The sequence below is a fragment of the Apis florea genome, unplaced genomic scaffold (assembly GCF_048593485.1).
Source record: "Apis florea isolate Af1SG1 unplaced genomic scaffold, ASM4859348v1 contig_1789_pilon, whole genome shotgun sequence".
Taxonomy (NCBI): Eukaryota; Metazoa; Arthropoda; class Insecta; order Hymenoptera; family Apidae; genus Apis; species Apis florea.
Genome location: NW_028256481.1, coordinates 2,944,775 through 2,971,776, shown reverse-complemented (window position 1 = coordinate 2,971,776; position 27,002 = coordinate 2,944,775). Strand labels below are relative to the sequence as shown.

At 24.1% G+C, this 27,002-nt stretch overlaps 2 protein-coding genes and 1 long non-coding RNA gene across 14 annotated transcripts; 1 reads left to right on the top strand and 2 right to left on the bottom strand.

Annotated features, from left to right (window-relative positions):
• Positions 1-218: 218 nt before the first annotated feature.
• LOC147658686 (uncharacterized) lies at positions 219-1,320 on the bottom strand. The gene is made up of 2 exons (XR_015292451.1): positions 1,045-1,320; positions 219-252 (listed from the first exon to the last, which is right to left on the bottom strand). It is a non-coding gene; the product is annotated as an uncharacterized LOC147658686 (long non-coding RNA).
• Positions 1,175-10,497, top strand: LOC100870483 (uncharacterized). Of its 2 annotated transcripts, XM_086909625.1 has the most exons (3): positions 1,204-1,430; positions 5,299-5,616; positions 6,280-10,497. In XM_086909625.1, the coding sequence occupies exons 2-3, from the start codon at positions 5,313-5,315 to the stop codon at positions 9,153-9,155; spliced, it is 3,180 nt and encodes a 1,059-aa protein (XP_086765751.1). In that variant the 5' UTR covers positions 1,204-1,430; positions 5,299-5,312; the 3' UTR covers positions 9,156-10,497. The 2 variants fall into 2 exon arrangements, with proteins under 2 accessions (XP_012348671.2, XP_086765751.1); XM_012493217.3 differs by having other exon boundaries at positions 1,175-1,430; positions 5,299-10,497.
• On the bottom strand, positions 10,146-26,723 carry Dap160 (dynamin associated protein 160). Of its 11 annotated transcripts, XM_031919769.2 has the most exons (37): positions 26,421-26,712; positions 26,195-26,250; positions 25,830-25,983; positions 25,598-25,746; positions 25,282-25,506; positions 24,874-24,969; positions 24,045-24,143; positions 23,467-23,640; positions 23,292-23,315; positions 22,772-22,933; positions 22,348-22,708; positions 22,066-22,279; positions 21,790-21,941; positions 21,579-21,701; positions 21,366-21,504; positions 20,984-21,298; positions 20,537-20,908; positions 20,288-20,445; positions 20,001-20,199; positions 19,601-19,888; positions 19,327-19,434; positions 19,029-19,124; positions 18,596-18,733; positions 18,388-18,514; positions 18,148-18,312; positions 13,782-13,906; positions 13,480-13,586; positions 13,329-13,401; positions 13,054-13,260; positions 12,888-12,971; positions 12,638-12,793; positions 12,327-12,473; positions 12,017-12,254; positions 11,762-11,836; positions 11,452-11,526; positions 10,918-11,091; positions 10,146-10,836 (listed from the first exon to the last, which is right to left on the bottom strand). In XM_031919769.2, the coding sequence occupies exons 2-37, from the start codon at positions 26,214-26,216 to the stop codon at positions 10,685-10,687; spliced, it is 5,673 nt and encodes a 1,890-aa protein (XP_031775629.1). In that variant the 5' UTR covers positions 26,217-26,250; positions 26,421-26,712; the 3' UTR covers positions 10,146-10,684. The 11 variants fall into 11 exon arrangements, with proteins under 11 accessions (XP_031775629.1, XP_086765689.1, XP_086765707.1 ...); XM_086909563.1 differs by lacking the exon at positions 11,452-11,526; XM_086909581.1 differs by lacking the exon at positions 19,029-19,124.
• Positions 26,724-27,002: the final 279 nt, after the last annotated feature.

Below are 27,002 nucleotides of genomic sequence, written 5' to 3'. Positions count from 1 at the left end.
AAGATAATTATATTCAAATAATGATAGAAATTTTAAAGAAAAAAGAGAAAGAATAATTGAAAGATATTAGTAAAATTCTAAAACATCTAGTTTGCGTTAACGGAGGATAAGCTCGAAGAAACTGGCACGTTGGCCGGCCCTGAACAACTCCCTGTAATGTGGGTCGTCGTCTAACTGTTCCACGTACCGTTCTGTCGACTCTGTGCCGTTCATTAGTCAGATTCAACTACTCTTCTTTCTTACCTCCACCATCTAACCGTGAAATACATTAAAATATATCATTTTTTTTCTTCCTTTCTTTTTCTTATTGACAACTATAATATATACATTAAAGAATATTTCTATAATTGATATATTTTAGGAAAGAATTTTTCTACATTGATGTATTCTAAAAAATCTTAAAAAGTTGTATTTGTTTCTCATGTTACATTTTTTTTTATGAAAACAAAAAACAAATTTTTTTAATATAATATTAGTTAGTGAATTATTTTTTTTACTGAATTAAATAAATTTATTTTATTTTATAAAAATAAATTAAAAAAAAAATATTAATTGAAAAACATGAAGAATGATTAAAATTTAACAAAGTTTATAATAAACATTAAAAAAACCAAAAATGATATTTATATCAATATATCAATATATTATAAATCATTTAACAAAAATATCTTAAAAAAAATATAACTTAATTATTTATGAAAATAGAATTTATTTATTAATAGAATTTATTTATTATTTATTCAAAAATATATTATAAATTTAAATTTTTATCAATATCTAAAAGTTTTCTAAAAATTTATATATTATTATTTTATATATCACTAATTTATTAATATCAATTTATAAATTTTTTATAAAAAAAATGAAAATTCTTTTAAAAATTTTAAAAATAGATTCTTTTTAATTTATATATCAGTCATCAATTTAATACAATACAATATAATACAAAATTAATAAAATAAAATAAAAAAATAAAAAATAAAAGTTAATTTTTTTCACAATTTTTGAAAATCGAAGTCATAAAAATTCATTGATTCATTATACTTTCATTCTGAAGGAGAATCTTCCGGGATTCCGTTTCCTTCTCTGGATCTGTCCTGTTCTTATAAAATACATTTCACGTTCCTTTATGTTTCCACCTCTTCGTCTTACTGCTACCATCTCTGATGTCTTCCTACTGTCACCTGGTCGTTGACGCATCTCAGTCGATCTGTGACCTTCTACTAGGATTGTAAGTTTTCATGGTTTCGTCGTACGTTCTATTCACCTTCATCGGATTCGCGATTTTAATTGCTTTCTTTGTGAGTAAAAACCGAAAGTGACGAACTCAAGGATAATTAGAGTTTATTTACATGGAGTTTTAAATGCTTGGGAATTCTAGTTCTGAGATCAGTGGAAAATATCCACCTTCATTTTATTATTGGATTCAGGTATTTTATTATTGGATTCATGATTTATTTTTTAACTACATTAATATTTATTATTTTTAAAATAAAAAAATATGTTAGCTGATTAATTTTTAAAATTTAAATTTAAATAAATAATTAAATTTAAAATTTAAATAATTTATTTTTTTATTTAATTTTTGAATTCTTGAATTAATTATAAGTCAATTCGTTTTTTTTCGTTATAATTTAAATAATTGCACCTTATCACATATTATAAAATATTATTTAAAAAATATTTTAAAAAATAATTATACATATGTATATTATATAAATGTTAAATATGTATATTTATATAGAGGTATAAATATGAGAAAATTACATAATATGAATCATTTTGAATCATTTTAATCCATCTTTATGGAAAATTATAATTCCAAGAAATCTATATTTCTTAATTCTTTTCATAAATCAAATAAAATAATAAAAAATTACATTTAAAAGAACTTGTTTCAATCAAACAATTTATAAAAAAAAATTAAAATATTACAAGTTATATTTAAATAATAAATTTTGCTTATGGAAATTGCAAGTCTTTTCATCATTATATATTTTCATCATCATAAATCATAAATCAGGATGAGAATAAAATGTATATAATATTCCATGATTTTCTTATAAGCATAATATATAATTAAAAAAAAAAATATATATATATATATATATATATATATATATATATATATATATATATATATATATATATTCTGCAATCATAGTACCGTTATATGTAATTAGGGCGAGTTTGCGGTATAAAACGTTACAAACCGTTTCACATATATATATAATAAGCATCATGTTAAAATGTATTAAAAAAATTAAATTTTAAGAAAACGGTATTTTTTGCATTGCATTTTATTGTAAACAATTTAATTAAAAAATAAATAAATAGATTATTTGATTATCTAGTATATTAATATTATCTTGCTTGAATAATAATTACAATTTTTAATCAAGAAATGATTGATAAAAGAAAATAAGATTCTTTAAAAAAAAAATTAAAAATAATTGAAAATAAATCTTTTTATTAAAATTAAAGATTTATAAATCATAGAATAATACAAATTCAACAAAGATTTTGATTTCTAATTAATGTAAAATTAAACGCTTCATTAATTATATAAAAAAAAAGGATTAACAAAGGATTCTTTATTTTCAAAATAATTGATTGAAATCACAATAAACCATTCATAATAAAAAATATTATAAAAGAGAAAGAAAAAAAAGAAAAGAATATCAATAATAAATGTTATATATTGATGACGGATGTTTCACGGATCTGATACAATTCTCAAGAATAAAACCTCTAAAACTGAGACAGTTAAAATAGATCATTCCGATGAATAGTATATATATATTTGTGTTCTGTATATCAGTATCAATTACTGAGTTAAGAGGCGATCATGGTCACGAATATTTTAAAGATGAATATTATAATCACAGAAAAATCTTGGATTTAAAATAGAATATAAAATTGCTTGAATTCATTGAATCTGTTTGTGTTCTTTTCTGCTATTTAACCAATAATAAAAACGATAAGATTTGTTTATTTTAATTTTTTTTATTCTAGTTTGCCAATACTTTTCTATAATTAGATCTTCGTAATGTTTAATATATTCAATAATAAATTTTTTTATATAATATTTATGTTAACAAAAATTTTATATTTTTATAATTTTTAATTAGAAAAAAAACGAAAATCAATTATACACAAAGTGGATCAATTATTATAATATTATTATAATACTTTTATTAAAGTAATTTATAATTTATAAGCAGGATTATAAATAAAAGAGAGCAAAAAAGTATATGAATTCTTTTTATTTCAATTTTTAAAATTTTTTTCAAACATGATTTTTTAGTTATTTAAATTATTTAAATTATAAAATTTAATATTTTGTAAATATGAAATAGAAAAAATGATACATAAAAATAATAATATTATTAAATAACAAGAAAAGATATTTTTCATCAATAATTAAACAAAACAATTTTGAAAAACAATCATAAAAACATTTAAAAAATCAATATATATATATATATATATATATATATATATACATATATGCAGAATGTTTTAAATTTTTTCATTCAAATTATATCAGGTAAAAATTTTTACCGTAAAAATAAATAACAATAAGTTTATAAAACTATACTTTATTAAAAAGTTATGAAACTTTTTCTCTGCTTAATGAATATTATTAAATGATATTAAATAATAAATTGATTGAAATTGATTTTTTCGGCTTTTTAAATTTTACAATTTTAGATTTATATTTTAAAAATATAATTTTAAATAAGAATATTTATAATATATAAATACATATATACGATACAAATTAATTAAAATAATTAACAAAAATAAAAATTGTATTGTAGTTAGAAATTAAACAAAACTACATCGAATTGGAATTTACAATAAATATAATTTATCGATATCAAATATAAAAATAAGTAACTTTTCGAAATGGAAATATAGATATTTATAGAATTTATATAATTTTTATTATAATTTTTTATTATAATTTTTATTATAATTTTTTAATAAAGCATTTATGTTATTTTTATTTGTAATATTTTATTTTTATTTGTAGAACACAAAACTGTTGAAATTTAATAGGAATTTGAACAGAAATATTTATATTCTATATAAGAAATATCCTATAATATTTATAATATATTATTATATATATTATTAATAGTATATTATATATGCATAAAACATTTAATCATTATTTAATCATCATGTACATCCGAAAGCGTTTTCAATTGCTTTAGGGAATTTCCTTGAGACAATAATTTGTCTATGACAACGGAAGCTCGTTCGAAAGTGCGAGTAACACAATTCTATTGCCAAATACCAATCGTATAAAGACCGAAATTGTAGCACAATCTCGATAAAACTACTGGAATGCCACAAGAAGAATATGAAATAGAAGAAAAGAGAGAGAGGATGGGAAAACCCGTTATATGTTGAAACGTGATTCTGCTTGATGAAAAATGAAATATTCTGTCTTTCTTTATTATTATGTTTAATATTGATAATATAATATTGAAAATTCTTTAATGATCAGAGAATTCATTATTTATTAAAAATTTAAAATATATTCTTATTTTTATTTTTAAATCATGACTATTATAATTATTATAATTATTATGTGATTATTATAATCATAATATATTGTTTTTCACATTATTAATGATTTACATAAATTAAATGATATTTTATAAATAAGAAAAGAAAATATTTTTAAATTAAAGATTATTATTTTATTACATGTTTATTTATATAAGTGAACAGTTAATTAGTTATTTTTTATTTGTTCGCGTTGTTCTTATTATAAAGAATGTCATGCAAATTTGCTGAAGCATTTATAGTAATCTCGATGAAGATATGATGCGATAAATCAATATAACAAACCATATCTCTCAATCATATTAAATTATATTAAATATAAAATAAGGAATAAAATACTTTTATACTTTATTCAATGCTTTGACAATTGATGAACAAACATTTTGAATAATTTCAAGTTTTATAAATATATGCAAAAAAAACTGAATACATTTTTAAACATATAATAAAAAAAATAAAATCATAGAAAAATTCAATATTCAAATTTAATTATTAAAATGAAATTCAACATTCAAATTTAATTATTAAAATGAAATTCAACATTTAAATTTTCCTGTATAATATGTATAATATGTATAATAATATTTTTATCAATAATAATTATAATTATGATTAATATATAAAATTTTTTATAAATCAATTTTTAAATTACATATTTTTATATTAGAGATAATTAAAATTTTTTATTTTATTACACAATATGAAATTTGTTTTCAGATCTGTCAAAAACAATGCAATTTAATCCATGGAGACTAATGGTCATACTGACTTGTATAAGTGGTGTATTGCCCGAATATTTAATGGGCGGTCATATGGATAACAATCCACCAAAGTCTTTGCTAGAAAAAACTGAATCTTCTCCAAATTTGGCAAGGACGGCACAGCTGGATGATCTTGACCTAGATCTTAATATAGAAGAGAGCACCGTTGCTCTTTCGACGTCAGACGATGAAGAAATGCCGCGTTATCACGTGCCATATCCTTTCGCCTTCAATGGTGGCAAGCCATTCTCACTCGAAAAGGATCCTATCACCGGTAAGATTGATTTTGAGAAGCCTGTCAAGGCTTTAAATTATACCAATCATTATCAAGAATTGAACGAAGACGAACAGATCAAAGATTTTTCAAAAGGAAACAGTTCTTATTTAATGAAAAAAAAAAAGGAAAACAACAAAGAAACTGAGGATGTTAGTCCCAACGAAATTAATCCTTATTCACCTAATTTTCATGATTTTCTTAATCTTCCTATACATTATTCTTCTGGTAAATATGATAAAGACAAGTATCCGTTGATATCAAGTTCTTATGCAAATACAAAAGTTCAGAGTGGATCGAATAGTTATAGTACTTATAATCATAAACCCTATCATGGAGAAACTGTATATTATTCTACCAAAAGACCATATATATCTAAAGCAACTTCGATTACAACGATGACTACAACAATGACAACAACGACACTTAAACCTACGTCATCGATTATACCTAATACCATTACTATTTCTACAACTTCTAAAGCTACCATAACTTCAACGCCAAAGACAAACTCCACTACTGCTACTACTACGACAACCACTTCTCCATCTATTACTTCAACTTCTATGAAGTTACCTATTGTAACGACTTGGAAACCTTCAATTTCCACTCCTAAACGATTTATTGATTATTTAGAGGATTATGATGATATTCTTCCTATAGAGAAACTTCAATCATCTATGTACAATAATAATCATCAAGGATCAAATAATATAATGCATCATAATCGAGATTCTCAAACGAAACCTCCTATAAAACACGAAGAATACATCAATAATTACGAAGATTATGAAATTGGAGAAGAAGAGGAAGAAATAAAAGATTATGTTTCAATGAAAGAAACAACCAATGAAGTTACAAAAACCAGTACATTGCCTACTACAACATCCAGTTCTAATATAACAACGATCACTGAAAAAAATCCAGAAATCATTCCCGTGACGACTACAATAATAAACACATCAGTTCCATCATCCTCTGCAATACATTTATTACCAATATCTCAAGAAAATATTTTACAAAGTAATTCATTACCATTTCAAGTTCCTTCTCTACACCCAGTAACATCCATGCCTTTAGATAATGAACATATGTCATTTGAAAATGATCGAAAACATGGTATTGCAGATAATATTATTGTGAATCAGGGATATCATCCAAATACAATTATTAATCAAAAACCAACCGGAGAAATTCTTGTAGAGAGCACTAGTAACATATTGATACCACCTGATCAGGATATGGTATCTTTTGTCCTTGGAAACAGACAAAATGTTGAAGGTGAATATTATTCCGTAGGTACTGCAATTGGAGAGAATCCTTATAGTAGTTCCAGCAAATTAGATTCTTCTTTTCGACCTTTCTATAATGCATCATCAAATAAAAGCAATTATGATTCACAAATAGATTTTCAAGAAATAATTGGTTTACCTTTATCTGCAATGGAGAATAATTACACCTATGCTCAATGGAGACAACCTAATCCTACCGAAATTCAAAAACTAGCTAATGAAATAGAACCTCCTAGAACACAAAATTCATTTATAAAGGATACTGTACTTTTAGAAGAGTCAGAAGATAAAAAAAATGATAAAAATGTTAATCATATAATCATATTTCCTAAGGATGAATCTAAACAATCAATCGAAGATTATATCATTGTTACAAATGAAACTAATGAAATAAAATCTTCTTCCACAACATTAAAACCTGTAAGAGTGGATCCTCTAATTTCAAATAAAGAATACCTACCACAACTTTCAGAGAATTTGACTCCACCGGCTGAACAACCAAAGTTGCCTTTACAATTTTATTATCACTATAATTATGGAGGTCTTGCAGTACGGCCTGATCATTTTAGACCTCAAAGATTACCATCTCGTGGAAAATCACCATCATCATCTCCTACTCTTCCTTCAGAACTCATAGGAATAAGAAGACGCCCTTATTCTCCCGATTCTACTTTACCAAATATTCTCCCACAATTTCGTCCAAATGCTAAGACATCTCATGGACATCGTGGATCAGAAATCATTGGAACAATTCCAGCTGGTCAAACTTATCCTACTAGAGTAAGACAACCTGTTCAATCATATCCTTCAACTAGGAGACCTTTACTTCCAGCTCCATTCTATCTTCAGAGACTAAATCCTCCTCCTCCTCCTCCTCCTCTTCCAATTCATGCTGTTAAGTTTGCTACAAAAATTGAAAATGCAATGTCTTCTCGAGAAACAGATTCTACAATTAAGAGGTTTCGTCTCCCATCGGTATCAGTTACTTCAAGAGGAGAAGATATTAAATTAGCACATCGATTAACTAATCAAAAATTACGATTGGAAGAAGAAGAACGGTCAGAACGTTATTCGGAAGAACCACCTCAACTTCCGCCAAAGCCTCCTTTATTTCCCAAGAGAAGAACAGCAGATCCACCACATGTAGCCACTCTTCAAATGATTCAACAACATAAGGAATTCGAAGAAGATATTACAGAATCAAATTTACCAATGAGTATACCAAATACAGATGATGAATCGGATAGAATAATGATTGATCAAAATGCAGATGGAAGAAAACTTGAAAATCATGAAACAATGGCTGAGTCACCAGTTTATGTAGTTTATCCTGTGAATACTGCTGTAAATATTCATCCTGATGATTCTAGAGAAAAAGACGAAAGTGTGGTAGTTGGAACGAGAGGTCCTCATCGACCACTTCCTCCAGAAACATTGCTTCAGGACAATGAGAATCAACAAGAAATGAATCAAGAAATAAAACTTTCTATTCATAATGTATTTAATAGACGTCCAGTTATGTCAGATTTTCCATATCCTTTAGAACGTCCTGATCCTTCCATTCTTATTAATGGAATGAGAGAAACGCCATTATTAGTACCCAATGATCAGCGACAAAAAGAAAATTCTGTACAAGAAAATATCGAAGAAAAAGATGAAAAGGATTCTAGCATGAATATTATTCCATATTTACAGGACTTTGTGCCTTTTCCACCGAAGAAAAATGATGTAATTTCAGCTACTCTTCATCGTCTGCCAGTCTTGCCTTCCTCTACGCCAATTGCTTATGTTTATACTCCAACAATGCAATCTTCTCATCGTTTAGATGTAGATATACGAGATGAAAAAAATTCTGAAATTGATAAAAATCAAAAACTTATTCTGTTGCCATCTCAGCAACCTTCTAGTTCTTCTAGTTCTGCACCATCTCCACAAAATTTTATGCCACCATTTGTAGCAAGTATCAGTGCAGAAACACCTTCAAAAAATGGTTGGAGCGTTGTTGCGATGGAATCTACTATTAATAGAAAATCAGATGATAATTCTTCTGAGGCTACGTTAGAAGAGATACAGACAGAAAAAACGGAATTTGATGCCGAGAATTTTAAACCACAAATGTTTGGTGGCTTCAAACCAATTTATGAATTCGCAACGCAAAATGAGAATCATTCAGAACATAAAGAATCTAACGACTTGAAAACAGAAATAAATACATATGCCCACGAATCTGTCAATTCAACAGTTTGATGACAAAATATATTTGTCATATAGAAAAATATGCTAATTAAATGAGGATAAATTTCGAATACACTATTGCCTGATATTTTGAGCAAACCAAAACCGAATTTTATCAACTTGTATGGGAGAAAAAATTTAGAAATTCTTTTTCTAAAATAGAGAAATAAAATAAGAACATGATATTCGTATTTTTTTATTTCAAGTTTGTTTTCATGAAAACCAATAAGTAGAGAATAGCAATAAAATAAAATTGTAAACTTGTAATTAGCTTGTAACATAAAATTCCGATCTGTTCGAGGATGTAAGACATTATTGTATTTTGTAAATTATTATGCTTCTCTTAGCAATATTATTTTTTCAAAAAAAAAAAAAAAAAAGAAAAAATTTTTTAATAATTCAATAATTTTTAATAATTTGAAATTTTAAAGTAATGCTAAGTGGAACATTGTTTTAAAAAGAGATTTAAATATCTTAAAATTATGTGCATCGATGGGATATATTATTATCTTCAGGAAGATAAACTAAGTAAGTCTGAATATGATCTTTAATTATAATTCTGGATCATTAAATTTGATGATGGATGGGATGCAATGAAGTGCAAGTAATTCAATTAAGTTAGATTATTTTTAAAAATTAAATGACATATTATTTTTAATAGTGAGAAATTATCTTATATTTAAAAATTTTATTATATATATTTACACTACTTTGCATATAATCCATTTAATTATGATTATTAAGAATCATCTAAAATATTTATTATATTATTAAATTATTATTATTATAAAAAATTATTATAATTATATTAATTTAATATATCTATTTTATAGATAGCCTATATAATAATTTTATAAAATTTATTTATAAAATTATATTTTGTACATTTAATTCACATATTATCATATGTGTTATAATAGATTTTTATATACAAGTCAATATATATTATGATCAAAATCATATGCTGAGTATTTAATATAATAAATTATTTTCTTTAAATTATTTATTGTATATCTGATTTATTTATATTAATGCCTATTTAAATGCTTCATATTTTGTACAATATATTTAATACAAATGCTATCTTGTTATATTATTATTATTAATTTTACAATAAAACAATAAAAATAATATTGTAACTTAACAAGATTTAATTATAAATAATTAATCTCTAAGGAAGACTAATAATTAAAGTGATTGGACAAATTTTATATAAAAATAAAGATATATATATATTTTTTCTTATAAACCAATACCAAAATTATTAGTCTTGAATGATTAAGACAATGTATTACATATTATAAACTTTTGGAAAATACAATAAAATACAATAAATATGAAATATAAAAATTAATTATTTTATGCTTTTATAATTATTAAATTTATAATTATTAAAATTATTTAATTACATTTAAACAAGAAATTTTTTTTACAAGTAATCATATGAAAAATTTTGTTGGCAGTAATAATTATAACTTTACATCATTATAATTTAATATGTAAATATGAATATTATTGTGAATATAAACAATTTAATCCATTTATTGATTACCAAAGAGTCGCAAATCCAATTTTAATATAACGCTGCCTTTTTCGACTTCATGTAATCGTATTCGTTTTTGTATTGGTCCACAAGAATCTCTGCTATCTCGCATTATGTCAGCAACTCTTATTTCTGCTCGTCCAAGAAATTCTATAATAATATTTAAATAATTTTTTTATTCAGAAATCATTAAAATTATGCTTAATTAATTTAAGGTGAAATTAATTTTACCATCTGGACTATAATAGCCTTTATCAAAAACTGTAATACACAATGTATCTTCGTGTAAATCCTTAACTTGGAATTGCATTGATGTGTCCCACAAAGGACAATCAGTTCCTGATACAATGCCTGTTCTTTGTTCTTGCGAACCCATACTAACTTTACAAAATGTGTTACACTTTCCTATGTAATTAGATTTTTTTGTTAGAATTATAATTATTATAGTATATAAAAATAAATATAATTCCAATTAGAATAATTATAATATTTATATTATTAATGAAGCAAAAATTATATGCATAAAGTAAATTGCAGTTGCATGGCTTTTAAAATTAATATGTAACAATTAATGTTATTAAGTTATTATTAATGTTATAAATTTAATATTATTAGATATTAATATCATCTATAATTGAGAGAAATAATTTTTTTTAAATTTAACTATAAACAAATTACATGCAAAATATGATTATAAAAGAAAAAAATATATATGTCCATCCATGTATCGAATCTGCAAATTTGCATGCAAATAAAATATTTTACCTTTCTTCAATATAACTAAATCTTCAGCTTCCATAACTACTAATTGAAGTTTACCTTGAATTGGTCTCCTGCGAACTACAATCATGCCAAATTTTTGTTACTAAAATAATGTTGCATAGATAAAAGTTGTAATTATAATATAAATAATCTTCAATGATTTTGTAGATAATTTTATTTTATTTCTCTTTTTATAATATACTTATATCAAAAATAAATAGCACTAATAATAAATAGCACCAAGCAGCCACATAAGCAATTAAAAAGCACATGCATAAAAAAACAAATAATTTAAGCATAAGCGTTCACTTACCAGTTATTGTCTTTAAATTGAAACCTTCAAGCACTGTAACAAGAATTCTGCCACACGCTCCAAATTGCGCCTGCTCTATTTACTCATACACATTTACATATTACTATATGTCAAATTTATAATAAATATTTTGTAAATGTATATTATAAAATATTTATATCATTCACTATTACTAATAATAATAAAACAAGGACAAATACGAAATATTTTATATCTCAATAATTTTTAAAAATAATGAGAATAAATATAACTTACTTGATCTTTGTTTTTGCAAACGTGATTTTTCATTCTCCATAAATTTTTTTTTTGCTTCTATTATTCTTTTAACCCATAATGAACATTCACTTGGAGTAGGTGCTAATAATATTATTGGTTTTTTGTGATCTCTTAATCTGAGTATTTTAGAATTTTCTGTACCTTCGCTGAAACTTAAATTAATATTACCATTTGTTTCTGAATCACCCAAAAAAAATAACTCATTTAAGAATATTGGCTGTAAAAAAAAAAAATTTCAGTTAATATTATTATACTATTATTATGATAATTTATTTATATTATAGAATACCTTTCTATACATTTTAAATTTTTGATTTTCATTTCTCTCAAATGAAAATTGTTGTCCATTGGATAAAGATTTTTTGGTAAATATTGGTTGAGCAAACAATAAAAAGTCGTTTGTAAGAAATCCAACAAGTTCTTTTCCACTTTTTGCCTTAAAAAAGAAAAAAAAAAAAAAAAAATATGAAAATTATAATACAAAGCTTAAAATATGAAGCTTAAAATATGAATCAAAATATGAAAATATAATATGAAAAAAATGTAATCTTTTTTAAGATTACTTAGATTTTCTAAGATTATAATCTAGATTTTATATACCTTATGAAGTATACTAAAATGAAGAAGTTTCCGTGGACCTAAAGAATTGGTTAAAGAATTAAAAATAAGTTGTTCTTCAAGACCATCACAAACCACATGTGTTTGAAGCCATTCTAATCTATCACTATTTTCTTTTTCTCTAACTCCTTCATTTACCTACAGAAAATAAACAAAAAATAAATATTATAATAATATATTTTTTTTTAATTTTTTCTAAATTATTCAAGAATCAATATTTCCAAAATATTACTTGAGTACAAAATTCTTCTGCTTTGGCTAATGCTTCTTGAAGATATTGTCTGTCAGGATGATCAATTGGAGTATGTTGCAAAATCTAAAATGATTAGAATAAATTAATATAATATTTATTTTTTATTTATTATATATATAAAGTTAAAAACATGACAAATATGTACTTTACTAATAATAAGAGGATACTTTGTTATTCTTTGCATTGGTTTTATGAGGAAAGAACTCAAAGGCATTCCTTTTGTACGTGGATCTTGTTGACAAACTTGAGCAACTTTAACAAATTCCGGTACAGTTTCGGTCAATCTTTGAAGATATACAGCAGCAGATATCTGACAGCTACAAAATCTTATGTATGCTGACATTCTAGGAATCTGAAACACAAAAATATAAATATAGATCTACAAAATAAAATTGGTTATAAAAAATAAAAAGAATTTACATTTTCACATAAAATATCTCCAATCATTCTTACAATCCCACTTTCGCTATTATCTCGTCGTATTCGTAATGTTCTGAAAAAATTCATCATATAAATAATTTAACATTATATATATATATATTTTTGAGTAAAATATTTTACGAAACATTACCTCAAAAAATTATCATTGCATGCAATAATATCTCTCCAGTTAACAAATATTTTATCTACTTCATCCACTGTTAAAACTAAACTTTCAATAAGAGGTTTTTCAAATACCTGTAAAAAATTTTTATTTTTTAAAGTATAAATTATATATGTATATTAATATTCTATAATTATATATATATATATATATATATATATATATATATATTAATATTATACTAATATTGTAATAATTTTTTGTAGAAAATATTTCATTTTAGATATAGAGATAAAAAATATACATATAAATAATATATTTTAGAATACCTCATGAACAAGCCTCATATCTTCTATATATGCTTGTTCAGTCATGATAAGTTCTTTAATGTATTCTTGTCGTTTTCTTTCCATGGAACCCAATCCAGCCATTAAGTCAGTTATCATCTCATTAACTACACATAAAATGTATGTAAAAAGTTCTTTCAATCTTTCTTTGCCTTTTTAAAAAAAATTTACTTTAATTTTAGATAAATTATTTTAAATAAAAAAATTATATTTAAATTTTAATAATAAAATTTTATAAAAATTATTGAAATAAAATGTTAAAATTATGAAATATTCTAATAGAGATTTTAATTATTGAATAAACAATTTTTATACACAATACTTTACAACAGACAAATACTTTATTTTAATCAGTAGTTTTGTGAACATGTCTGTATATTATATATGGATATGTGTACATATGTATAAGAACAGCATGTATATGCATGTGAAAAATTTCAAATATATTCACATGAAGTGTGAACAAAAGCTGTAATAGATATAGAATAATTAAAACTTGTTCACACTTATACAATGCTTATCATTCAAAGTATATCGCACACAATTTGAGATTCATAATGAGATTCAATATTACAACAAACAATATTGATATTTTGTAAATAGTAACAATCTTAAGAATATAATACTACATAAGTATTTTTTATCTAAGAATATCCAGTTGCATAACTTGCTTTACACATTGTCAACATGTTAGATAAAGATTACAAGATTATTAGCGCATCTAGAATACTTAATATTAAGCACACAATATTTAATTTCACAATCAGGCATATTTATACACTTTTTTTTGCAAGAGTTATATAGAATGTGTAAAAGGATTAATTAGTATATAAATATGCTGATTTACTGTGCGCTTTTACGATGATTCAAAACTAGTTATTCCATCAAATTCCTGAATGATCCAATGGAATGGATAAACATTCAATGATTTTTTAAAATAAATATTTTATATTGTTTTACAAAATTTATATATAAAATTTTAAACATTAAATCGCAATATAGAAATACTTAAAAAATTTATTCTACTAAAAAATTTTAATAATAAAATAATAAAAATAATATTATTTTGAAATAATAACATTTAAGTATCTCAGTACGAAACTTCGTAAAATTAAAAACAATAATATGATAATAATAAATATAAAAAATAAATTTATAATTAAATATAATATATAATATATTTTTATAATGATATTTATATATCTTAAGTTATATAAATTAATTTACTCAGGGATAAATTGATGGAAAAACTGGTTCAATATAACATTACTTAACAGATCATTCCCACCAATGGTATAATAATTATCTAATTTATGATTATTAATAATAATGATGAGTTAGGCTCTATAATAAAAGGCTGTGAAGAAGGAGCATATCATCTTCTATTATGTTATCAGACAAATCAAAAGAAAACATATAATAACTGTATGTATGTGTGTACATATATACATATATATATACACACATACACACACATACACACACACACATGTATATAAAATATATATAGAATAAATAAATAGGAACAACAAATTTGGTAAAACTTATTGAAATTAAAAGAGATAATATTTGCATTCTCTTTGTGAATATTATGCACAATATTAAATATGTATATTTTTTTTTATCTTTATTTTTATTTATAGAATTTTAAATTAAAAAAAATTTAAGAAAAAGATTAGACTATATAATTTTTAAAAAATTTTGAGATTACTCAAATACATTGTAATAAATTCTCTATCTATCTATCTTTTTTTTAGAAAGAAAAAAATGAAATATTCAAAATTATGATTTAACAACTCCTTTTTCTTTTTCTTTCTATTCAGAAGACAGAAAAATAATTCATTTTATTTCATATTTTTGCTCTAGGCCTCGGCACAATATAATTGTACAAACCATCTGTATTGTACACCAAATAATATACTAATGCTAATAAAAAAAACAGACATTTAAATATTTTAAAAGATATTTCTCAAAAGCTTCAATTATAAAAATTGAATAGTAATTAGACTTATATATATAATTTTTATTAATGTAACACTTTAAGCCCAAATTGAGTAATATCTGATAATGTTTTATATTTTTATTTACAAATAGTTCTTCAAATAGATAAAGTATGAATGTTTTAAATATATAGAATAGTATGAATGTTGAATAAATATTTCGATATTTATTGTCTTTGTCTTAGCAAAAAGTGCTTTTACTCTACTATAGCTTTGAGTATAATCATTTTCGTTATTTTTTTTTTATTCTTTTTTTGGGCTAAAAGTGCTAATATAAATAAAAAATATTATATTGTTCTCTAAAACGAATTTTTTAAATAAATATACGTTATTTTTTATCTTTATTTGAAATATTAATTACTAATAGATACTATTTCAAATAGACATAAAAATCATATTTATCGATTTTTAAAGCTCTATTCAGAATTAAAATAGAAACTTGAGGTAGAATTTGGTGCACATGTCAGGTGGTTGTAATAACATATTAATTAGCTATTCAATATTTAGTGCTTTCTTATACGAATATATTATATAAATACTGCGCAATGCTAATTGCGCGTTTGTAATCCATATAGAAATTCAACAGTTTAAAGAATAATATCATTAAAATATATGGTAACAATTTGAATGATAATGAAAATAAAGGACCAAATAGGATCCCCAATCAGAAAAAAAAGACTCATAATTTAGAGTAATATAAAAACAAAGAACCAACTCTGAGTCTTTCTTTTCTTTTTCTCTTTTCATTTTTATGCTCACTGTCTCCACTGATGAGACTTGTTGGTTGTCTTGTAGGGACTGCTATCATTCTTATTGCACTTGAGACGTTTTTATTTTAGCCTGCAATGCTGCGGTGCTGCTCTGCTATCCTTTATGCTGCACGTTAAGCAAGGCGAAAGATAATAATTAGTAAAAGAATTCTTTCGAAATATTATAGACAAATGCATTTATTATTTTCAAATTCAAATTGCTTGAAGTAACTATTTCGTTATATATATATATAACGAATATATATATATTATTTTCAGTATTAAATTTTCGCATTTTATAAAACTATGACATATATTTAAAATAATAAAATAAGATAATTATATATTTAATAAAAATTATATAAATAAATAACAATTTATGATTATTATAATTACTATATTTATAAATCTTTATATATATTTATTAAATAAAATGTTTTTCTCAAATGTCTAATCATTTAATCATTTAAATTTTTTATTATAATTAATTTTATAATATTTCTAATCTAAAATAAGAAACAAATTAAATTATTGAATATTGAAAAATATATGTAAAATATTAAAGTAATATTGAAAAGTATATAACATTAAATAATGTTATAATAATATATAAAATTTTGATATAATATATAATAATAATAATATAATATATATAATGAAATTTTATAAATATTTTATCATTGAAACGAAGTAGCTACCTCAAACGGACAGACAGACGGACGGACAGGCAGGCATGCAGGCAGACAGGCAGGCTATATAATAGAGAAAATATGTTTCTCAATTGATTTCGCGAAAAATTAACGTTATAAATAGACCAGAAATAAAATAACGATTATAATATAAATGTACCGTTTTTCAAGCCAAAGTATTAAATTTTAATACAAACATATCAGAGCAGAAAGCAGACAACATAGTTTGCAAATTGTAATTAAAGAAATATTTTCATATAATTTTATTATTAACTAACATTTAGTTCTAAATTATAAATAATAAAAATCAAATAATATTTATATCTTAACAAGAAAATATATCGAAATATTTGATAACTATCCTATATTATGTTTGTAATTTATAGCTGAATTTCAAATGAATGTTATATTCAAATGTATAATTTATTATTTTAAGTATAAATATTATTTAAATAAATATAATGTATATTTATGATAAAATCTATATTTATCTAAAAATAAATTTTATCAAAATCTTATCTATAAATATTTTTATAATAAACAAAAAATTATACAATATTAAAGTATACATATTAAACATATTTGATTGATAAAGCAATATTTGAAAAACTATTTTATCTGGTCCTATTAAACGACCGTCGTATTAAATTATAAATTGCTTATTAAACTTTTAAAAATTATATTTTCGTTAAACATCAATTTATATTTTATAATAGGAAAAATCTAAACCTGACGGTCGTCCGTCTATCCGTGCAATTAAAATTATTCGGTAATAATTATATTTATTATTTCACATAAATTTTATGTTTTTTATGTTATAAAATTGTTTTTAAAACTTTTATAACTTATGATAGACAAATATCTTAAATTCTTTAAAATGTAAAACTTTAAAATAAAAAAGTTTACTTACACATAGAAGATACATAATTACTGGGAAAAACACCAGACATTCCGTTTAATTCGCCTTTCCACCATGCTGCTTCGTCTTTTGCAAGTACGGTTATAACATCACCTTTTTCGAAACTTAATTCATCTTCATTTTGTGCTTGATATGGATATAATGCCATAACACGTTCTATATTGATAAAATGAGTTATTATATTTTTTATTATATTTAATGTAAATAATATCAAAATTAAAAAATACTTACCAACATTTGGATCTGTAGGAGAATCTTGATATCCATGAGAAACAGGTGTACTTCGATTACTACTACTAGTTAAAGGTTTAACATAAGATGCAGGAAACCAACCAATTTGTCTTTTTTTACCACGTGCCTAAGCAAAATAAAAATATTATAATTGTTGAAAAATTAATTATTTTATTATAATAGATATATAAATAATAAATTGACATACTTGTAATTCTCCTTCCCACCAACCACTATCTGTCTTTTTACGGATCATTATTAATTGTCCTTTTTGTAAATCTAATTGTTCAGAACTAGTAGCTTCATAAGGTGCAATGACTTGTACAATTTCAGGTTTTCTCCCTCTCTATTAAAAGAAGAATAAAAATATATTTTTACTATTTTATATATGTATAATATATTTTATAAATAATTAAAAATTAATATCTTATTTACAAAGCTATAACATGGATATTAAACTATATATTAATATATTTAGCAGGTACATTTTTTTAATAAATAAACTACCTTATAATACTGCGATAACAGGACATCAGCAATAAAAAAGGAACAATTAAATCTCATTAAATATTAATATTATATTACTAAATTATATATATATATATATAAATATATATATATATAAGCAAATTTTAAATTACCTGTTGTGCAGCCATTGCAGTAAAATCTGGCAATTCTGCTCTATCTTCCGCGGCTGCTCTTTCATCTTCGAGCTGCTCAGCGGTTTTCTCTGTTTGCTAAATATGGGACATATATATACATCTAGCTTTAATAAAATAATATAATAAATAATAAATGAATCTATAAATCTATAAAGTAATCATTAATATTTAAATCTATTAAGCTTTTTAAAATACATAATAACTTTTTACAGTACACAAAAAATATATTTTCGAAATAGCTGTGAAACAAAAGCATTAAAATTAAAATATTACGAACCAATGTTGTTTGGCTGACCGAAGTAGTTATTTCATGATTATTTGTGGTTGTATCCTCAATTGTAGTAATTGTAGTTGTTTCAGATACATTAGTAATTACAGAGGCACCCTGATTAATGTTATATATATAAAATTTCAAAACATTGTTTTATTATAAGTTTTATGTAAGTTAATATTATCTTATTAAGTTATTAAGTTATATTACTTTCTATATTAGAATTCAAGTTATTTAAATTTCACTTAATAAAATAAAAAAAAGGAATCTATTATCTTACTTGGTCTGGAACATCGCATTTTTCTACATAATTGGCAGGAAAAATTCCATTTCTATCTCCTATACTGCCTGTCCACCAATCACCTTCCTTCTTAGTGACTAATATAACTTCTCCTTGATTAAAAGTTAAATCTCCAGTTTCCGTAGAAACATATGGATATAACGCTACGTAATATTCATTAAGACCATCGACTATTGTTGTGTTTTGATTAGCAGCAATTTCTTTCACATAAGATTTTGGGAACCATCCTTTGATTCCGCTATTGGATATGCCATGCCACCAATCACCCTAAGATATTATATGTATATATCTTATATATAAAATATATTTAATATATAAATATAATTATATTGTTAATTATAATTATATACTATATTTATATGTATATATTTATACTAACTTGCTGTTCATCAACTTTAATGATATCTCCCTTCTCAAAAGGAAGATGTTGATCCATTGTAGGACGATAATAATATAAAGTTGTTACTTGTATATCGCATATTGTGCCTAATCCCAGGGTAGGTATAAGAGGTTCGACAGGAGGTGGTTCATCAAGTGATCCCGCGTCAGATACGTTTTCAGGAACTTCAGCAATTCCTCTAATAATAATTATAATAAAATAAAAATAATAATGAATTATAAGTTTCTTTTTTTTAAATAAAAAGTGATTTTATTTAATTAACTAACTCTAATGTTCTCTTTTCCACACTATCTTGTTGTATGAAAGCATTATCATTTGCGATTCCAGTATCTATTGGTTCTACATAAGATTCAGGGAACCAACCAGTATGACCACGAATTTCACCTGCCATCCATCCTGGTTCTGCGTTTTGAACAGGTGGTACCTATATATTTATATATTAAAAAAATAATTTAATTTTAATTTCATTCTTTTTATTGTTTTAATGTGTGAATATATTTTTGTAATAATAATACCAAAATAATATCACCAGGTTGGAAGGATATTTCGTCTTGATTTCTAGCTACAAATTCATATAAAGCTCTATATTTCATAATTCCTGGAGTAGTTTCTTCTACTGTATTAGTTGTAGATGTATCATTAACGGGCCAAGCAGAATCATTAATTGATGCTGAAGTATCATTCCAAGCACTATCACCCCATGCAGAGGTTGTATAATCAGTACCAGCACCAGTATCACTACTTGCTCTGAGTTCTAAAACTTTTAATTTTTTATCTTCGAAGGTTACATAAAGATTCTTACAATCAGTTATTAAAGTTTCCAGTTGTGTTTTAATATCTTGGAGCTGACCGTTATTATTTTCTATATCAGTCATTTTAGCATCAATCTATAAATATTAATTTTATATATAAAAATTATAATATTTTTATTATATATAATATATATATTTATATAATTATACCTGTTGCTGTAAATCAGCAATTTTATCCTTCATTTGTTTTAAGGTAATTTGTTTATTATCGAAAGCCATTTTGATAGCTTCTTGACCTGCTGACTCTATAGCTGTATTTAACTTATTCTTTGCTTCAATCCGAGCTTTTTCTTGGCTCAAGGCTAATAATCTTTGATTTTGTTCTCGAAGTTTATTTTTTAAGGCAGCCATTTCTTGTAATTGTGCATCACGTGTTGATCGCATTCCATCAATAGTTGATTTTACACCAGATACACCCACTCGAGTATCACAAATTTTTTGCGATAGTTCCTTCACTTTATCATTCTTAATCATAAAAAGAAATTATATAAATATTAATTATTTTTTTATTAGTTATTTCTTTAATACTTACAAGTGTTCCTAATTCAATAGTTAATGTTTGATTTTTTGCTTTCAATTTAAGTAATACATCTTGTTCTTTTTGTCTCTGAGTTTGAAGTTCTTGAGATTTCTGTTTTTCCCATTCTAATTGTCGTTGTCTCTCCATTTCTCTGTTAAAAAAATAAATTAATAATACAAGATATTTCTAATGATTCAAATTTTTATAGAAAAATTTCGCTTGTACTTTCGCGCTGCTTCTCTTTGTTCTTGAGCTCGTTTTCGTTGTTCTTCTTTTTCTTGCTCAATTTCTTTTTGTCTTTGCATTTGTTTCTCAATTTCTGCTTGTCTTCGTCTTTCTTGTTCTAATCTAATATTTGTTTCAAATTAAAATAATACATTAATAAAATTTATATAAACTTTTTTATTTATATGATCTTGAACAAACATTTATTTACCTAATTTTTTCTTGTTTTTCAGCTTCCTCTCTTTCTTTTCGTTCACGTTCTTCTTGTTCTTTACGCTGAATTTCTAATAAAGCTTTACGTCTCCGCTCTAGTTCTGCTTGTCCTTTTTCAAAGTTTTCTTTTCGCTTATCTTCAAAAGAGGTCTTTAAAAAAAATAATTATAACATGTAATATATATAATATATTAACATATTTAACATAATATTAATTATAAATAACATAAAATATTAATATATTTATTTAAATATAAAGAAAGAATGAAATTACCTGTGGCATACCTGCTGATGGATCTATATTTTCTGTACCACTTTGTGAAAGTGTTAAGCTACTTTGTCGTTGACGCCTGAATACAGGTGGAATAAGTTCAGTTGGTAGTGTATTAGGTATTTTTTCACCAATTTTAGCTATATCACATAAATGCATTGCTAATACAAATTCATCACAACTCAAACGACCATCTGAATCCATATCCGCTAACGCCCTAAACATATATATTAAAAATGTTAAAAATCTTTTAATAATTTTATGTTTGCTATTAGATTATTGTACCATATTTGTGCCAACACTTGTTGGGGTAACTGTGACTGCACCATAATATTTCTAGCTTGAGGACCTGAGAGAAATCCAGATCGTGTCCTATCCCAAGTATTGAACAACTGAGTATACTTTAATTTTGTTTGATGAGGTACTGCCCATTCTACAGATTGTGGGGAACCTACTGAATGTTGACTATGTTGTGAATCAACCGAGCCAACTCTATCTATACTTGGTGGACGTGCAATTGTACTTAATGGTGTACTTGTAGATACTGGTGTTTGAGCAATAACACCATTTACTAATGTACCACTTGTTGTAGTTGCAGATACTAGAGGTAAACCTACAACTGGAGGAGTGGATACTACACCAGTTCCTAAAAAAATATATAATAATTATGATAAAATAAAATATCTTATAATTAAAAAATTATACGTACCACTAGATATTGATGCAATTGATGGTACCATAGAACCACCTGTTATTGGAACAACCATAGCAGTACATAATGATTGTATAGGCATTGTTTGTCCCATACCAAAAGCAGCAATTGGTGTTGGATTTGTATTTAAGGGTGCAATTGGTGCTACTGTAGGCATACCTGTTCAAAATATGTAAACATTTAAATAAAATATGCTCTCTTATATATACATGAATGATTAAAATTGTAATTCAATGAAAAATAATTTAATTATTAATGACTTATAGTTAATATAATACACATAATATAAGTTAATATAATACACATATTCATTAATACTATAAAAAAATAAAATAATTGTAAAAATATTTTTTACAATTAAAACTTTAAAAGAATTTAAAAGAATTATAAGAAAATTAAAATTTAAGAATATCATCAAAAAATATTTAATTCATAATTTATTTAATTTAGTTAAATTAAATAAAAAAGAAATATAATAAAATTATATTTTCTACGAAATTTATTCAATAAAGTATACCTGAAAACTCAAGATCGAGTAAATCTGTAAAAAAAAAAAAGAATAAATCTTCATTGACAAATTAATCGATATTCTGATTTAAATATATCTATAATGGAAAGTAAAAGTCTAAATAAATATTTAAAAAATAATGAATAAATAATACATATATAAAGAGAACATATATATATAGTACCTATAGCAGATGCATTCATTGGTTGAACAGATTGAACAACTGAAGGAACAACAGTTGTTGCAGAAACAGATGGAACTTTTACTGGTGAAATTCCAGCAGCAATAGGGCTATTAGGAAACGAAGGTGGTGCTGGTTTTGGTGGTGGACCACTGATAACAGGTGAGAAATTTGCTCCTAAAAATATATAATTCCACTTATACAAAAAAATTATTAAAAATTTTTAAAATAAGAATATATAAAATAAAAATATAATACACAAGATCAAAGCCAAAATTAAACAAAAAGCCAAATAAAACAATATAAATTCTAGTTGCAATGGAAAGCTTAGCAATAAAGATAAAATTAACTTATAACTAAATATATTTTAAATAAAAATATATGTATTTAATGTAGTTTGAAGTTCTATTGTATTTAATGTATTTCAAAAATGTCTGTTGGCAATAATGTATATAAAAAGGAATCATTTCTCTCATGTTAAAATTTAAATATAAGGGAAACTACCTAAATTTACATGCAATCTTATTCATTCTTCCAAAACGGATCTATTTTTGAAATTCCATTTATATTTTAAAACATACCGATATTTGTGGGTGGTGCAGGTCTTTGAGGAGGACCACCACTAGAAGTAGTAGTAATAGTAGTAGTGGTAGTGGTAGTACTTGTAGAAGGCACGATTCCTTTTTTTTGCAGCACAAATATTTATATTATTATATTTGTATAAGTGTGCATGGAAATATATGTAAATAAAAAATAGCAGAGTATGAAAAATAGAAGTGTATATATAGTCAATAAACAAAGCTATTGCAACATTGATTATATAATGTTACACACACACACACACACACACACACGCGCGCGCGCGCGCGCGCACAAATAATAATAATAATGTATATATTGTACATATATACATAATGTACAATATATATATATTATTTTTATAATTAAATAAAAACATAAACATAGAAAAAAAGCATAGAAATATATTCTTCAATACATATATTGGTTTTTTATAGTAAGTAACATAAAATATAATATAATATCATTTTAATGATATTGTATGTTATATTTATATGTTAAAATAAAAAGTATATATTTTTTATATTATAGAATCTATTATGTCTTATTTTAATAAATATTCATGTCTTATAGGATACATAAAATATATTATAATATTGGTAATTGAATATAATACAATATAAACAATTATTTTCAAGGATATATAAAAATATATCTTTCATGCAATAATTAATTTTTACATTCAATGCATGTACCACAGCATATCATATTATATAACTGATCATGTCATTCAATAAAAGAAAAAAATTGCCTTAAAGAATTGTAATAAATTTTAAAAATAGTATGAAATAGAACAAAATTCAGATATAAACATCCACTTCTTTAACATACCCACAGAGGGTGGTGCAGGTCGAGCAGGTGGCTTTGATGCTGTGTAAGTTGTGGCATGTGTAGTGGCAGCCACATTCTGTTTACTTTGTCGTGATGCTGTGTAGTATGATGCATAAGTAAAATAATGCTAAATATTGCTGTGCATTTATTAAAATTTTTTTTTTATTATAATAATCATAAGGATTATAATTAAAATAAACTTTATAAAAACTTTGTTGTTTTATAATTGTTATAATTGTAAAATCAAATAAGACATGATTATATTTGTTGAGAAATAAAATATTTGATATTAATAAAAATTTTAATGAATCTTATGAAAATTTTTTTATTATATTTCTTTCATCAAATTTCTTTTATTATATATATTAATCATTTATATATTAAATATAAAATTCTGAATATAATTACCTGGTAAGGTCATTGGTGAAACGGGTCTAATAGTATGTCCTGGTAATGGTCCATTCGCAGGTGGAGGTGCTATAAGAGGACGTGGAACAGATCCTATAGACATTCCACCAATCAAAGGCTGTATGGGAACTTGTGGTGGACCAGATAAATTTACTAATGAAGCTACATTATTCTGTGATGGAATATTAGCAGCTCCATTTGTTAAATTTGTAATATTAGTATCATCTAAACATTAAAAAATAAAAATCATAATCATCAATTGAAATATTCTTTATTAATTTTTACTTATTAATTATTTACTAATTTTTATACTCACTAGCCGAAAATGATTTTATACTTTGTATTAAAGTTGAAGGCAAAGTCTTAGGAATTTCAAATCCTCGTAATTTCAAATTAATTAATTTACATGCTATACTAAATTCATTTATATCCATTTTTCCATCTGAATCTGTATCTGATAAAGCCCTATATAATATTCTTACATTATATACATGATAATATTTTATGATATTAAAAATATTGAATAGAACAACAAAAAATATTAATACCATATTTGTCCAAGAATGACAGGTGGAAGCTGAGATTTAAGCAAAAATTCTTTTGCTTGTTCTCCAGTAACAATACCATTGATTGGTTTTAAAGAATCAAATTGCTCTCTATATCTTGCACGTTCTCTAGGTTGGATTGTCCAAGGGTCCATGCCTAAAAGAATTTTTATTCTACAATATTCAAAAAAATATTTTTTCTGAATGAAAATAATAGTATTTATGAAACAATTAATTATTTAAATTACAAAATTCATAAAATCGAAAATTAATAATAATTTATGTTTTTTTCTTGTAGACAGTTATTGTCAACCTGACAAATAAGAGTATATTTGTCAAAATTGCATACAGAAAAAAAATTAACTTACCCGGAGTTTGAGGGGTGGCCATTTTTATTCACCCGTAGGTGACCACCGAGTCGAATCTACAATAAAAAAAATTGTAATTTTGGACGGAAATTTTCTAAAAAAAACTAAGAGAAATATTTGTAATTTCAAGGTTATGTTACGATAATCAAGCATAATGATAAGTCAATATATATTTCACAAAAGAAGAAGTGTCAAAATGCTATTAATTTGACATTAATTTACTCACAGGTAAACCTAATTAACTGAATAAGAACAAGTTCGTCGACTAGAAAATTGATCGACACTCTAACGCACACGTATAAGAACAAGATTTTTTTTTACACCAGTTACAAACATACGACAGTGAATCGCTTTTCTTAACTTGCAAGTAGTTTTTTAAAAAGTTATTAAAAGAAGTTCATAATTGCATATTGTTATCCTTTAAATAATCTTTTTACGAGAAATTATAGAACACCTCTTAAACGATAATACCGACGATACGCGGGTCGGCCCACACTGACGTATATACGTCACTTTCACAATCTCGGTTATTTCCGGAAATCTTCGGAAGGAATCGATAGATTGTCCGAAACATTTCGTTTATCTTCGGTAGAGATCGCTATTTCCGCAACCCTTAATTCAAATTTTCTATTTTATTTATGATATAATAAAACAGATTATGTAAACATTATATATGTTGCTTAATGAAAATTCTTTAAAAGAAATATAAATCTGATTAATAATGATAGATTTGACAATTATAAAAATATGCATATATTTGTAAAAAATTTTATGTTTAGATAAATATATCGTACATATACTTATTAGT

Excerpts from the sequence above, each read along its gene's own strand:
- LOC100870483 (XM_012493217.3), top strand. The coding sequence starts at position 5,313 with ATGCAATTTAATCCATGGAGACTAATGGTCATACTGACTTGTATAAGT.
- Dap160 (XM_031919769.2), bottom strand. The coding sequence starts at position 26,216 with ATGGCCACCCCTCAAACTCCGG. Across the intron at positions 20,200-20,287 it reads GTGGAAAAGAGAACATTAGA|AGGAATTGCTGAAGTTCCTG; the intron begins GTTAGTTAATTA and ends AATTATTATTAG. Across the intron at positions 11,092-11,451 it reads TTTAGTTATATTGAAGAAAG|GAAAGTGTAACACATTTTGT; the intron begins GTAAAATATTTT and ends CTAATTACATAG.